This window comes from Dipteris shenzhenensis, chromosome 19 (assembly GCF_047967505.1).
Source record: "Dipteris shenzhenensis isolate YYH24624 ecotype China chromosome 19, Dip_SZ_1.0, whole genome shotgun sequence".
NCBI lineage: Eukaryota > Viridiplantae > Streptophyta > Polypodiopsida > Gleicheniales > Dipteridaceae > Dipteris > Dipteris shenzhenensis.
The window spans coordinates 12,349,197-12,362,146 of record NC_141614.1 but is presented as its reverse complement, the minus strand read 5'-3'; the positions used below and the strand labels follow the sequence as shown (position 1 = coordinate 12,362,146).

At 45.2% G+C, this 12,950-nt stretch overlaps 1 protein-coding gene and 1 non-coding gene across 4 annotated transcripts in view; both read left to right on the top strand.

The window, feature by feature from the left end:
- Positions 1-908: 908 nt before the first annotated feature.
- LOC147890092 (U6 spliceosomal RNA) lies at positions 909-1,011 on the top strand. The gene has a single exon (XR_015542820.1). It is a non-coding gene; the product is annotated as a U6 spliceosomal RNA (small nuclear RNA).
- Positions 1,012-4,095: 3,084 nt separating this feature from the next.
- LOC147890090 (spatacsin carboxy-terminus protein) overlaps positions 4,096-12,950 on the top strand; it is a 157,259-nt gene continuing 148,404 nt past the window's right edge. The window contains exons 1-2 of one of the 3 annotated variants that reach the window (XM_087390568.1): positions 4,096-4,223; positions 4,367-7,037. In XM_087390568.1, the coding sequence (XP_087246694.1) occupies positions 4,484-7,037 (2,554 nt within the window). In that variant the 5' untranslated portion in view covers positions 4,096-4,223; positions 4,367-4,483. Of the gene's footprint in view, positions 4,224-4,273; positions 7,038-12,950 lie in introns of those variants that run through there. The other 2 variants (XM_087390570.1, XM_087390569.1) reach the window with 2 other exon arrangements.

Genomic DNA, 12,950 nt, shown 5'->3' with positions numbered 1-12,950 from the left:
TATACTATTGCAATCTCTTTTTGGAGACCCATGTCTATTTGGTATGCCACATGGAGGTTTCTACATACAAAATAATGATACCTCCAGATTGAGCCCTGAGCATTGCTATTCAAACACACATAGATGCATTTTACTACTTGCCTACATTGGAAGCCAATGGTGTGCTATGAAGCACCGCCTCGAGCTACCTGACGGCATTGGAACTCATGGTGCTTTTTAAAGTTTATTGTTCAAAACTAATTTCCTTTTGTAGTTGTTCATATGCTATAGTATAACAATAACATGCCTATGTGTGTGTGTGTGTGTGTGTCTCTCTCTCTCTCTCTCTCTCTCTCCCTAGTATAGGGAAAGGGCACTACTTCTTAGTGAATTGTGGCATTTTTTTCAGCTTTGAGAACGTGTAGTTGTTTCCCTAGTATATAGAAACAATAGATCTCATTTTGGTGTAGCATATTAAAAATAAATAAAAAATTTTAAAACCCAAACAAACAAGAAAAGTCAAAAAACACATGGATATGGAAGAAACCACCACGTAGAAATGGAGGTAGAGGACGATATCTCTTATGGGAACCCCATAGTATCGGGAGTTTGGACAGATACGACACATGTCACGCCTGCCATGAATTTAGCTACAACCTTTAATCACAAGGCTTCCATTTAGTATGTGCCAACACTTCCTTTCATGAAATTATAAAATGACAAAGGTGAGGTGAAGCCACCACCCGAACTTGTTGGGAACCATTCACAATGTACCATCAATCCTAGTCTTACCATGCACAAGTTCAACCTCCTCTATGAGTGCTTTAGCCATTGCCACCCATTGTTCATGAGATCCACACATGTCTTAGAGTAAAGGCCATCTTCTAGCAACCATATGTAAGCGAACATCCAATAGGGCTGCCCCACTAGTCCTTGTTGGAGACATCTAACAAATTTGGAATGTACAGAGAAGATTAGAATGGCCCCTGTGTAAGGATGACATGCACAAATCAAGAAATGGTCCAATCTCTCTCTCTCTCTCTCTCTCTCTCCCCAACAAAAAAAGAAGCACTATTCTCCTAATTAACTTTAGTGCACAAGCTACCACTTTGGATTGATATTAAAGCAATAACTATAAATCCAAAGAAAAAGTGTGAGAAGCTCTACATAGTTCTACTTTTTGTTTTCTTAAACTCTTTTAATGTAATTATAAAAGTGTAGCATGCCATATCTTACTTTTTAAGCAACCTTAACACTCCCTTAACATGGGAGAAGTTGCAAAACTTAAAAAATAAGAAATTGTGACAAAGCCAAATGTTGATTGAAGATGTATATAATGGTCTAACAAATGTTGATTGAACATGTATATAATGGTCTAACAAATCTTGGATTAAAGGGATTTGATGTAGATGGCTACTATAACCCTTTAAGGAGATCTCACATTTCTTTATAACACATTCACACATTGGATTCAAAAACCAAGCACATCAAATTTCATGTAGATGTTTACTATACCCTTTAAGGAGATCAGATGTTCTTTAAAACACATTCATACATTGGATTAAAAAACCAAGCACATTGAATTTGATGTAGATGGTTACTATAACCCTTTAAGGAGATCTCATGTTTCTTTGTAACACTTTCATACATTGATTTCAAAAACCAAGCACATCGAGATTGATCGAGAGAGAGAGAGAGAGAGAGAGAGAGAGAGAGAGAGAGAGAGAGAGAGAGAGAGAAGAGAGAGAGAGAGAGAGAGGGGGGGAGGGAGGGAGGGAGGGAGCGAGGGAGCCTTTCTCCATTTCGCTAGAGGAGTGAAAAAAAAGTGCTTATTGTGATTTCCCATGTGCCTTCTATTTTTAAAAATTTTGCTACTCCTTTTAGAATAAGGGATCACACTCTCCTCTATAGCTTTTACATTTTCATTCATTTTTGTCTCTGCCTTTCTCCCCCCAACCCGTGCACTAAATGTCCTTGCCTCTTCAATTTAACAAAGTTTTGGCTTTGAATAAACCACAAGGTAATCATTTGCATTCTACTATTTATATGATGAAGGTGGCACGGCTGAATGGCTATTAACACCTATTCTTGAAAGTGAACATAAAGCAACTCAAAGCATGAAGGAAGAGTAGCAAGAGATAATATTCTTGGGGTAGACATTTCCGAATCGCACAAGAGACTCGAAGCCGAATTGAATGCACAAGACGTAAAAATGTTTGAGAAAGAAAAATAGTTGAATTGAGGGGAGGATGTTTCTAGCATGGGATGGGTGACAAGACTCCTACTTCAACCTTCTATAAAGAGAGTGAGGCGACTTATGATGTCACTTTAAGAAGTAAATGTGGCAGTCAAGACTCCACTTGCAGTGAATGTTAGCCCACAAGCGAAATAAAAAAGAAGTAGAAGAGTGTTAACACATCTAGCTTATCCAAATCTTGAGCATGTTCCGATTTGTCGGAGTAGCTTTCTTTTTTGGGTCATGTTCATTCTAAACAACTTCTTTTTTTCGGGGTTCTAGTCTTGGCTTGTAATATGTCCTTTTAGCTCACGGCTCTCCTTGGTATGTAGCAGGTCCTACTTGTAACATCCTAAACAAAGCGTTATCACAAAAGAAAACCATGTTTTGCCTCCAAAGAGAGAGAGAGAGAGAGAGAGAGAGAGAGAGAGAGAGAGAGAGAGAGAGTCTTAGGGCACCACCCTAAGCATACTAATCCACTAAACCAAAATAAGAGAAAAGTGAGGGGTGAGGTGGCGACCTAATGATGTGTCAAACTATTGTTGTTGCCTAGGGGATCTATGCTTTTATGGGGCAAGTTTTCCCACAAATATAAAACTTACAAAAGCCTTTGCAAAATCTCCTCCTCGTACCTCATAAGAAGTAAAGATTGTGAAGGGATACTTGTGTGAAGAAAGAGAGCCATTGTGTGTGTGTGTGTGTAGAGAGAGAGAGAGAGAGAGAGAGAGAGAGAGAGAGAGAGAGAGAGAGAGAGAGAGAGAGAGAGAGAGAGAGAGAGAGAGAGAGAGAGGGGGGGGGGGGGGGGCGGGGGGGGCATCCATAAGCTTGGGCAACCAAGACTCCTTACTTGCCCATTCCCAGCTTGATGCTTTTAATGATCGCGTTTGCTATTCAGGAAGACATCTTGCCCTAGCATACTTGTGAGTTCATCTCGTGTCCGGATGGTGTGCGGCCCATGTAGCACTGTGTATGAGCATCAAGACAAGAGAGAAATGCTTGCGAGAGGCATCTCTCCCCCAAAAACAAAAGCCTCGAGCCATAATTTTTTCAAAGAAACGCTAGCCGTTGGCATTTTGCGAAAGTTGGGGTTTCTGGGAGGACCATCTTCCATATGCATATTCGAGAGTCTGAAAGCGACCTGTGGAATGTGATTCGAGGCATGGACGTACGAGCTTTAGGATTCGAAATGCTCGAAATTGGACGACTGGAAATGAATTCCGGCAACCGACCATGGACCATGAGGTCGTGCTGTGTATAAGGGCTAGTACACACGCATTGGTTGAAGCGTAGCCTGGAGGAGAGTTAGAGGTGCATCAAAGGAGTATTCTTTAGTTCACACGATAAATGCGGTTCATAAATGTTGACCGGAGGTACAATTCTGGCGCTCTCTTTGCCTTCCCTCTACACCGGTAGGCTGGAGAAACTTGACATGCTATTGCCAGTGGAACTTGGTGGCGCATAAGTGCTAAAATTCGCAACCTTGTAACTGGAGGTACTAAAGAGAGCACTGAGGGTGCATTCCATAAGCCCTCCCAAGCAAATGCGGGAACGAAAGTAGAGCAACTCCAGGCGAGCATGATTGGCTGCATGTGCACTGTAGGGTAGGGCAGTAGGCGGGGGAGGCAAGAAAAGCACGAGGAGAGAGAGAGAGAGATTAGGGCGGTGCCTGCAGGCAAGAAAAGAGACAAGAGAGGGGGGCTGACGTGGAGGGTGGATGACGTGTCGGGCATTTGAGAGGATCTATGCCTTTGGGGGGGACTTTTCCTTACAAAAACACACCCCAAAAAAACTTACAAAAAAGCCTTTTGCAAAATCTCTTCTCCTCTTTATAAGCAAAGGCGTCTTTCTTTCTTCATCGTCTTCATCTTCGTCCATCTTCTTCTTCATCATCTTCGTCCATCTTCTTCTTCTTCGATCCCCTGCTTCTTCGTCTTCCTCCTGCTCCTGCTGCTGCTGCTGCTCCCGCTGCTGCTCCTCACCCCCTTCGCCGATCGCCATCTCCCTCCAGGTTTCCTCCTTCATCTTTTCTTCTTTCTCTCTACCATTAATGCTTTGGACAGCTCCATTCCTCCCTAGGGTTTTTGCTTCATTTCCCGATTTCTCACCTCTTTGCGCTTTTCCTTGCCCTCACTCTTCGCCTCGTCGCAGCAGCATCCCCTTCCGGATTGCTTCGTCATGTTGCCCGCATTATTCCGTCTCCTACTTCGAGATCGAATGCGAGATCGTCACAAAACTTGAAATCAGCTCGTATACGCAGTTGCAGCTCCAATGGACCAGCATCGCGACGGAGGAGATGATGGGACTGTTCAATTCCTGCGGTTGCACAGCTGGAAAGAGACCTCGCTGTCGATACCTTACTTCATGCGAGCATCGCTTTCCCCCTCCCGGGACATATTGCTGCTCCACTCCAAACAACGTGAGCTCATGTTCGTTCATTTGCGATCTACTGGCGATCCTCAGAACGTCTCTAACATTCCTTGTGCTCCTCCACCTCCGCCACCTCCAACCACCAACTTTCGTGCACCTTCTTTTAAAGAGGAATTCTCTCATTCATTGTCTCGCGCTCCGGAGCCAGATTCTTTACCATCGATCCCTGGAGAGCCATCTGACACGTCCTCCGCAGAAAGAGTTCATAAATTCTCAAGCCCCCCTGCCTCATGTTCCTTTTCCGGCAATTCCGCGGGGTCTCCACGTGATGACACCCCGTCTGCATCAACTCCCTCTTCGAGTTCCGTTCCACAGACAAGCCAAGGTCTGAAGAGTGAAGAAACTTTGCCAAGGCGTCCACCGTTGAACCCAAGACATGTTCCTTTCATTGTGGATGCTGCCTCATTTTGCTGGGGTTCGAGTGGCGAGGAATATGGTGGAGACAAGCAGCTAAGTTTGTTCAAGGAAATTCTCTTTGTAGTGGGAGAAAAAGGTCTTTTCATGCATGCATTTCGTAAGGAGACGAGCAGCGTGGATGACGATTGCCTTACTAAAACTAGCTCTTTCGGACGTTCACCCAGTACAGGACGTAACATGGGAGCGGCAAGGTGGAGAAATTGGGGTATGGTAAATTCGGATCAATCTAGTCAAGGAGTTGGAATGCAAAGTCGGTCTGACACAGGGAAACATGTTCATAGTTGCTTTAATGGGAGTGGCACTCAGGGAGGGAGGGACAACAAGGAGAAGGAGAAGGGTCTGATCACGTTTTTGATAGATGCACAGGTTCAGAAAAGTGCAGATGGTGTCGAATTAAATTTCTTGGAGAAAAATTGCTGCCCACCTAGTGGCAAGGTAGTTTCATATAGCATTCCGTACCATTCATCTAGTTTCTCTTGCCTGGCTGCGTTTTGTGAAGAAAGCCAATTTCAAGGGGGTGACAGTGGTCAAAGTGATACCACTATGCTTCAGCCTGCTGCACAAGGGGACGGGGCCACTCTGCAGGAAAGATATGAGTTTCGAGAGATATTCTCAGGCCCTTCTTTTGATACGTTAGGCATGGTCCTTGTGAAGGGAGAGCAAGACCTTCATAGTTGCTACGAAGGTGATCCAAAAGGCAATTTTAAGAGCAGGTTGTTCGTTTTGATTTGTAAGGTTTTGCACGCAGGTTTAAAATGGGTTTCTTGCGTAGAGCCTGGAAGGGTGCTTACAGAAGTTAGAGGGTCTCAATGGGTGACTTTTGCTGTAACTAGCAGTAATCTTTTTGGGCTACAAGAGACAGGTAATGTCTATATCTGGAGAGTAGCAGATGCACAGCTTGCTGCTCATGTTGATGTGTCGCGGCATTGTGGTTTGCCTCTAAGTAGTAACATTGGAATGCATGCTTCGCTGAATCAGAGGGACCAAGAGGTTGACAAGGCTGTGGGTGTGCCTGATGAGAAGGGTGCCACGCCGGAAGAATTGCAGCAGGAGAAAGTTTTGCCGGGACAGTGCATTGCAAGGTCCATGCTCAGAAGTTTCACACAAATGGTTGTGGCAAGTGATTGCTTATCAATGGCGGTCATGGATTCTTTAGGAGTTGTGTATATTGTGTCAATATATGAGTGCTTTCTGGGACGTTATCCGTTTGATAATTCAAAGACTCTAACTTTGTCTCCCAGCTGCCTGTCAAGCTGGGCAGTTGGTGCTACAGACATAAGCTCTCACTTCCCTATCTCACTTCTGGGAGACTTGAAAGCTCCTTTCAAAGAAGACTTTGGCAGTGTCATCAGGACTTGTCTTGGATCTTCTGATGGGATCTCAGTAAGCTGCTCAAGTGGTTTTTCCAGTAAGCTGGATTTGGCAAGGTTTGGAGTCAGAGAAGTTCGATTTAGGCCACTTCGAAAAGTTTTTTTGCCCATGGAATCCACACGACCTGACGTTACTCTCTGTTTGAATTCATTTGGGATCACACAGATGGTGCAATTGAAAGATGAAGCTCGGGATAGCAGTGTGGTTTTGAAGATGTTACATTTGTCTGGAGAAATTTGTGATGACCGGAGCTTCAAGGCAAATTTAAAACCTGGCTTCCTACAAGAATCAAAGGTGGAGGATATACAGGAAGAAAGAGTTCTTTCATTCTGTTCACAAGGATACTTGTATTGTGTCTCTGAAAAGGGACTGTATGTTGCCTTGCCTCCTTTGTCGTTTCATACATGCAAATGGAGAGGAGGCTGTCAAGGCCGGTGGTGGTTTACTGGTGAGAAATCTGAAGGCTTCTTGGAAACTCTGGATTGTGAAGCAGGTCTTGGAAAAGCAAAAGCAGGGGCAATGTTTCAACAGTGGCAAATTGAAATATTGGATAAGACTCTGATCTATGAGGGCTTAGATGAAGCAGAGCGTCTAGCAGGAGAGAACGGTAAGTTTTCTATACTTCTTCTGGCTGCATGGTTGAATTTGGTACACCTTGCACTACGTGTTAGTGAGAGGATCTGGAAAATGAAAACGTTGTATTTTGTTGGATCAGGTTGTGCTGCTGTAAATACTGTAGTTGAGTATTTTTTTGAAGTGCAGTTTGGAATTCGGTGTTCTTCTGCCATGGACTGTAGAGGTCTTGCACATGTAACTGGACTCAGCAAACTAGGGTGGCTGAAAATGCCATCTGATGCCTCAATTGTCATGAGCAGCACAGATGGACAGAAAAAAAAAGAGAGTTGAGACATGATGTCTGCTAGTAAGCACATGACAGTAGAAAGAATTGGTTTCGATAATTAAATCAGTTCAGTGAAGGGGTTCTTGAGGTTGCAAATGCTTGTGAGTTAGAAGTGGAGGGCAATGGCACAGTTGTTGCACATGAAAAATCAATGAACAACTTGAAAGATGCACAAAAATGTGCCACGTCTTAAGAACAATTCACTTTCAGTTGCAGCCATGCCTAAAGGGATGGCCAAACACCAGGTTTTTCCTGGACAGATCTGCCCTAAAGGGTGGGTCCAATCAAAACCTAATAAGGATTATCATTTGCTGTCCACGTGGCAGTTTGTTTGCTGCCCACATGGCAGCCTCTTTATCCCTCTCCCTTCCCCCAATTTCTCTCCAGTTATTACTCCCCCATGCTCTCCTCATTTAGGGGCTTACAAGTCACAAACGGGAAATTGACCCTATTGCTCTGACATTTAGGGGCTAACCTCCCGCCCCCGTCTCTCTCACACACACACACACCCACACACACTTTTTTTTTGTGGTAAGAAATTATTTTGTTAAGAACAATGTACAGTCATAGTTGTCCCAAAGCGGAACAGCTACTACTCATAAACTAGAAACTCATAAAATATTCTAACTGGGCCAGAGGAAGGTCTCCAAGAGAATGCGCATCTTGGAGAGATTGACACAAGGATGAACGAAAGAAATGATAAGCATCCACCAAAGAGTGCCTGTACAATCGAATGTTACGGGCATTATATAATGACCACAGAGCCCAAAAGTGACTCTAGGAAAATAAGTGAGCATAGTCTGGCTTAGAGGCATAGCAATGAGACAGCCAGAACTGCCTGCCAAAAGTACTCCCAGGAAAACGAGCATGAAGACCCATCCTTAGCCTGGAAAGAAAATTACGATTTGAAGGACAGGTCGGGGGAGTGAGATCTCTAATTGAAAAAGGTGTGTAACTCGGAAGTGCCTAATCAAAATTCCAATCCAACAAAGGAAGAGTAATAAACAGGCAGGGTACAAGCGACAACATACTAGTGAGAATGCGCCAAATAGACCTGTGAAGCAAACCCAAACACTGTGTTTCCTGGCCCGAGGAGAGCGCAGCCCCTATCATCCACTACATCCTGCACTGTAGAAACGCCGAAACGATGTAGGGAATAGGTCTTTCTAGACTGAAGATGGGCCAAATGGGGAACAAACGCTTGGCTCCAATGAATGTGCGGTTAATGGACTGAAATTACTTGGATCTAGAGGGCGACCCGACCGATTTCCTTGCTTTCGTCAATGAATTAGTTTGTGACATGATTGAAAGTCCTTTTGATAAGAAGAGGTTATGCAAGAGAGAGAGAGAGAGCTCCAAGGCTACTCATGGAAGAGAGCTAGACTAGAAAGTTTAACAAGGGGAAACATGGAAAAGAGAAGGCTCATGGAAGAGGCTTGATGGAGAAAGATCTACAAGATCTGATGATGAAGTGGTGGAAAACCTATTGAACAAGGGAAAGGAGGGATTCTTTAATAGATAGTTTCCCACCCTCCTTCCTCCAGTTGCCTGTAGACTTCTTTTCGCATCAATCACATAAGCTAGTATGTAACATGTTACCAACATCTTCCTTTTTGGCTACTTAGAAATGAATCCTTGCCAAAATATCCCATGGCATATTTGATAATGCAAAGGACAAGAGCCAAGTTGAGGTGGAACCTACTACATGGATTCCTAGTTTTCACATGGTGAAATTCTCCAACTCTCCTTTAGTGCCAGAAAGTCAAGCATGATTAACCATGTGCAACAAAATAGGTTTGAGCTGATCCCAAATTATAGCAAAAAACTTGTAGAAAAGGGGTAGGGGGACAGATTAGAGAAAGGGGGATCGAGGACAGGAAGGGAGAGAGAGGAAGGGAGAGAAGGAAGGAGAGAGAGAGAAAGAAAGAAAGTTTATTAAAGTCTATGGAAGACCGATGATGAGAAACCTGATACAAACAAGCTGAAGGGTGGAGCTACTACACGAGCATCAACACCCATGCTAAAAGCCAAATCCTAAATGCTACATAGTCGTAATAACATCAGTGATACCATCATAAACATCAATATCAGGATGATCATCTACAGGATGTGCCCACGTGTAGCCTGTGCATCTGTCCTGTGCCAAACTTGTCGCATTGTTGGCTCTGGGTCACGACCGTGCCGGAGGCCCATGGGGTGAGACTCAGTATGGTTCGGATGGAAAAACTCAGTGATCATACTTTAAGAAGAGTCTACCAGAGTGCTTTGCTCCTGTCTCTGTGATGTAAGTAGGTGCTCTCAGTGTCTTATTACCTCGTGAATGGTGGCCCAGCATCTCTGGTTTGGAAAAGAGAGGAAGCAGGATAACAACGCGGAGCTATCTCTGAAGAGACAAGAAAAGTGCCCTCGAATCTCATAGTACACTGGGCATCTGAAAATGAAATGCTCCTTTGACTCAATCTCCTGTAGGTAATACAAGGTGCATATGTGCCTCTCCCTAGGTAATCCCTTTGTCCTGCCACTTTCAATGCAAAGTTTATGTGAAGAGACCCAGAACTGCCCAATAGAGATCCTCAGTGAATGGGGTAGGTGAATCCACGTATATCCTGGAGGGTCTATAAAGCCCTCCTCTGAAATGCGTAGGCAATATTCAATGTAGAAGCTGAGCTTCACTGGGAGTTGACTCGGTTCCAACCGGGTTTGGAATGTGTGTAGCTCTAGAAGATCCTCACGTATGACCTAGTTCAACTTGTGATACCTGAGTGGGAGGAATGGTGCATCATTGCTGTACTGGAATGGAGGAAGTCTATCCATGTGGGGCCCTAGTCGCCGAACCACCTACTTGGGTGTACATAACAACATCTCTAGTCACCTGTAGCTGCTAGAGCCATAGAGGAGGACAATGCTAGCCACGGTAGTATGCGATGTCCGGAAGTGCTGTCCCTGTATCCCCCTGACTCGATATAGATAACTGATGACCTAGAATGCTGCATCAAGCTGCAGTGGAGATGACCCAGACTAAGCTTAGATGATCTGGTGAGGAATTGACGGCTTACTATAAATCATCCGTGACAGCATGAGAACCCAAAGGCGCTCCACACGATCCCACTCTGCATCTGAGAGATCCGGCTCCCAAGAAGGGCTGCCATACATCCCTGCTGGTCAGACCAAGGAGTCAAACAGGAGGGCTTTGGTTCGAGGGTTGTGGAAGTGTGAGTGGAAGCACTACCTCTCTAGCCTAGCAAGTGAAGCATATCCTCTGCTCAGAAGGGCCTGCATAGCCGGCCTCACTCAAACTTTGCGTCGAGAGCTGTAGGAAACTCATTGAAGGCAGTCTTTGTAATCAAATCATCGTAAAGACCCTGGTCATCCCCTCCGTGGTAATTCATATCTTGATCACCCTCTGAAAGCCTGGGTTCTACTGAATCAGCCATAACTAGAACTGATTTCGGTGAAGAGAGTAGTCTAGGGAAGAGGAGCAATAGGCGGATTCAAAGCTAGGAGTTTGGAGTAAAGTAGAGGCCCACGAGGACTGGAGAAGGCTAAGAAACAACAAGGCTAGCTGAAGAGGAAAAAGATGGTTGATCCCGAGTTGACAAACAGCACCCGTGGAGATGGCGGCTGGTCCGTATAGACTTCTAGAGCAGTGCGCCTTGGCTGACGGGATCCAAGAGGGTAGGCGTGGAGAGGTGTAGCTTGCGCGCAGTCCACGGGTTGGTGAAGAGAAGCAATCCGCCAAGCTATAAACTTGATGGCCCTAGCTTTTAGAAAGCCCATCCTCCTAACTTGGAAGGGATGGTGCTTTTTAAAGCTTCGAAGACCCTGGAATTCAACTCAGCCTAATCACGACCTTGTCCAGCATCATTGCGCACCTTTCCTCTCAACCCTTCCTCATGCTAACCTGGATTCCACATAGCCAGTCGGTTGCTCAGGGTCGCTTGGATTCCGCCACAGCCTTGCGCTCTTCCTTGCAGCTCTTATCGTGCCTATCCTCTTGCCACGAGATCCTCACGACTCCACCCTAACTACACCATCTCTCTCTCTCCTAGACCCTTAGCAACTAACGACAAATTCACCTCTTTTCTCTCTCGCCTTCCTTCTATCCCATTCTAGGCAACCAACAACCCTAACTGACGAACCAACAAGCACTTGCAGGGCACCACCTGAAATTTCGAATTTGATTCATACTTGGAGAAAATCATGTCCTATTTCTCTCGCAACAGAGATTCATACCTCAGGAGTTGGCTCTGATACCAACTGACATGACCCCAGCTCTCCTGAAACCTCTCATCTACAAGCAAACACAAGAACACACCAAACGTGAAAAATCTAAGTAGGCTGCTCACCACCCAACCATGACACCTACAGGATACGATCCCGAATAAGAAGTCGTCCCCTCCGAGCCACGAGCTGAGCTACTGGCATGAACTCCCAACTAGATCCTGTCTAGCTTGGTGTCCCATACCACTAGGTGGCGCCTAGAGGCCTTGGATCTGCTACTGGGCCTTAGGCTACGCTAAGATGCAGGCGCGCGTCCGCGACTCAATCCAGGATTAGACCTAGCACTAGGGAACTAGACTTGCTCCCATCGGCTCTCTAAGAATTGAACCTTTGGGCCACTTATATAGACTCGGGCCCAATGCGCTAAAAATAGTGGAGACCTCTATGTGGTTCGTACCCTTGCCACTCAACCCGAGAATCAAGCCTGCCTAGCCTAAGCCTCCCTAGGCTACTTGAGCTAGAATTGTGTACCCTAGTACACGTCAGATACTAATCTGTGCACATGACACCACACCAGCTAGCATGCCTGGATTTGTTTTGGGTTCACTTGGCATTCCACAGCAATGGGAGAGATGTCAATCCTCCTCTCAACCTTTTGGTTTGCAGTCCTTGCAGTGAGATGCATTTAGCGGGTATACATAGCCATAGATTCATGCTCTCATTCCACCGCCGATGAGTATGTATAGCCACACACTGCCCATGCATCAGAGTTTTGGTTCGATATCTGATCAAAGGGCTGAGTATGGACAATAGCCTGGGATCGATTTGTGTTGTCTGAGGCATTGCGCTCTTACCGTGCTTTACCTGTGTCCATCCGTGAGGAGATGCCATTCCATCATTACGTGCGTGAAGATGCCCTTGCATTTGGGAGTGGAGAGAACAGGAACTATGCAGCAAAAGGTATCAAGGATAAGCTCACTGTGCACAAGTCCAAGGGTGACACGCACTCTCCCAATGAGTTGGAAAAATGGCTCACGAAGCTGGAAGAACCATTTCTACTTCTACCCCAAGAAGGATAAGGACCGCATCATTTTTGCAAGGATGCATTTGCAGAATTATGCTCACACTTAGTGGTGGTACATGAGGGACTCGCCTCAAAGGCCAACCATGTGGGAGCAATTCAGAAAATTTATGGCCACTACATTTGTATCCCCGTTGATACTAGAGTAGTACCTTGCTCAATTCTATAAACTATCTCAGCAGACGAGCATGGTCCTGGAGTATTAGCACAAATTTTGGAGACTCTCCCTTTTTGTGCATGATATTTTCGAGAGGGGAAAGCTGCTGCGTTTCATTCACGATTTGGACCCGCCTTTTGGCCTCCGATATGAGGAAGCA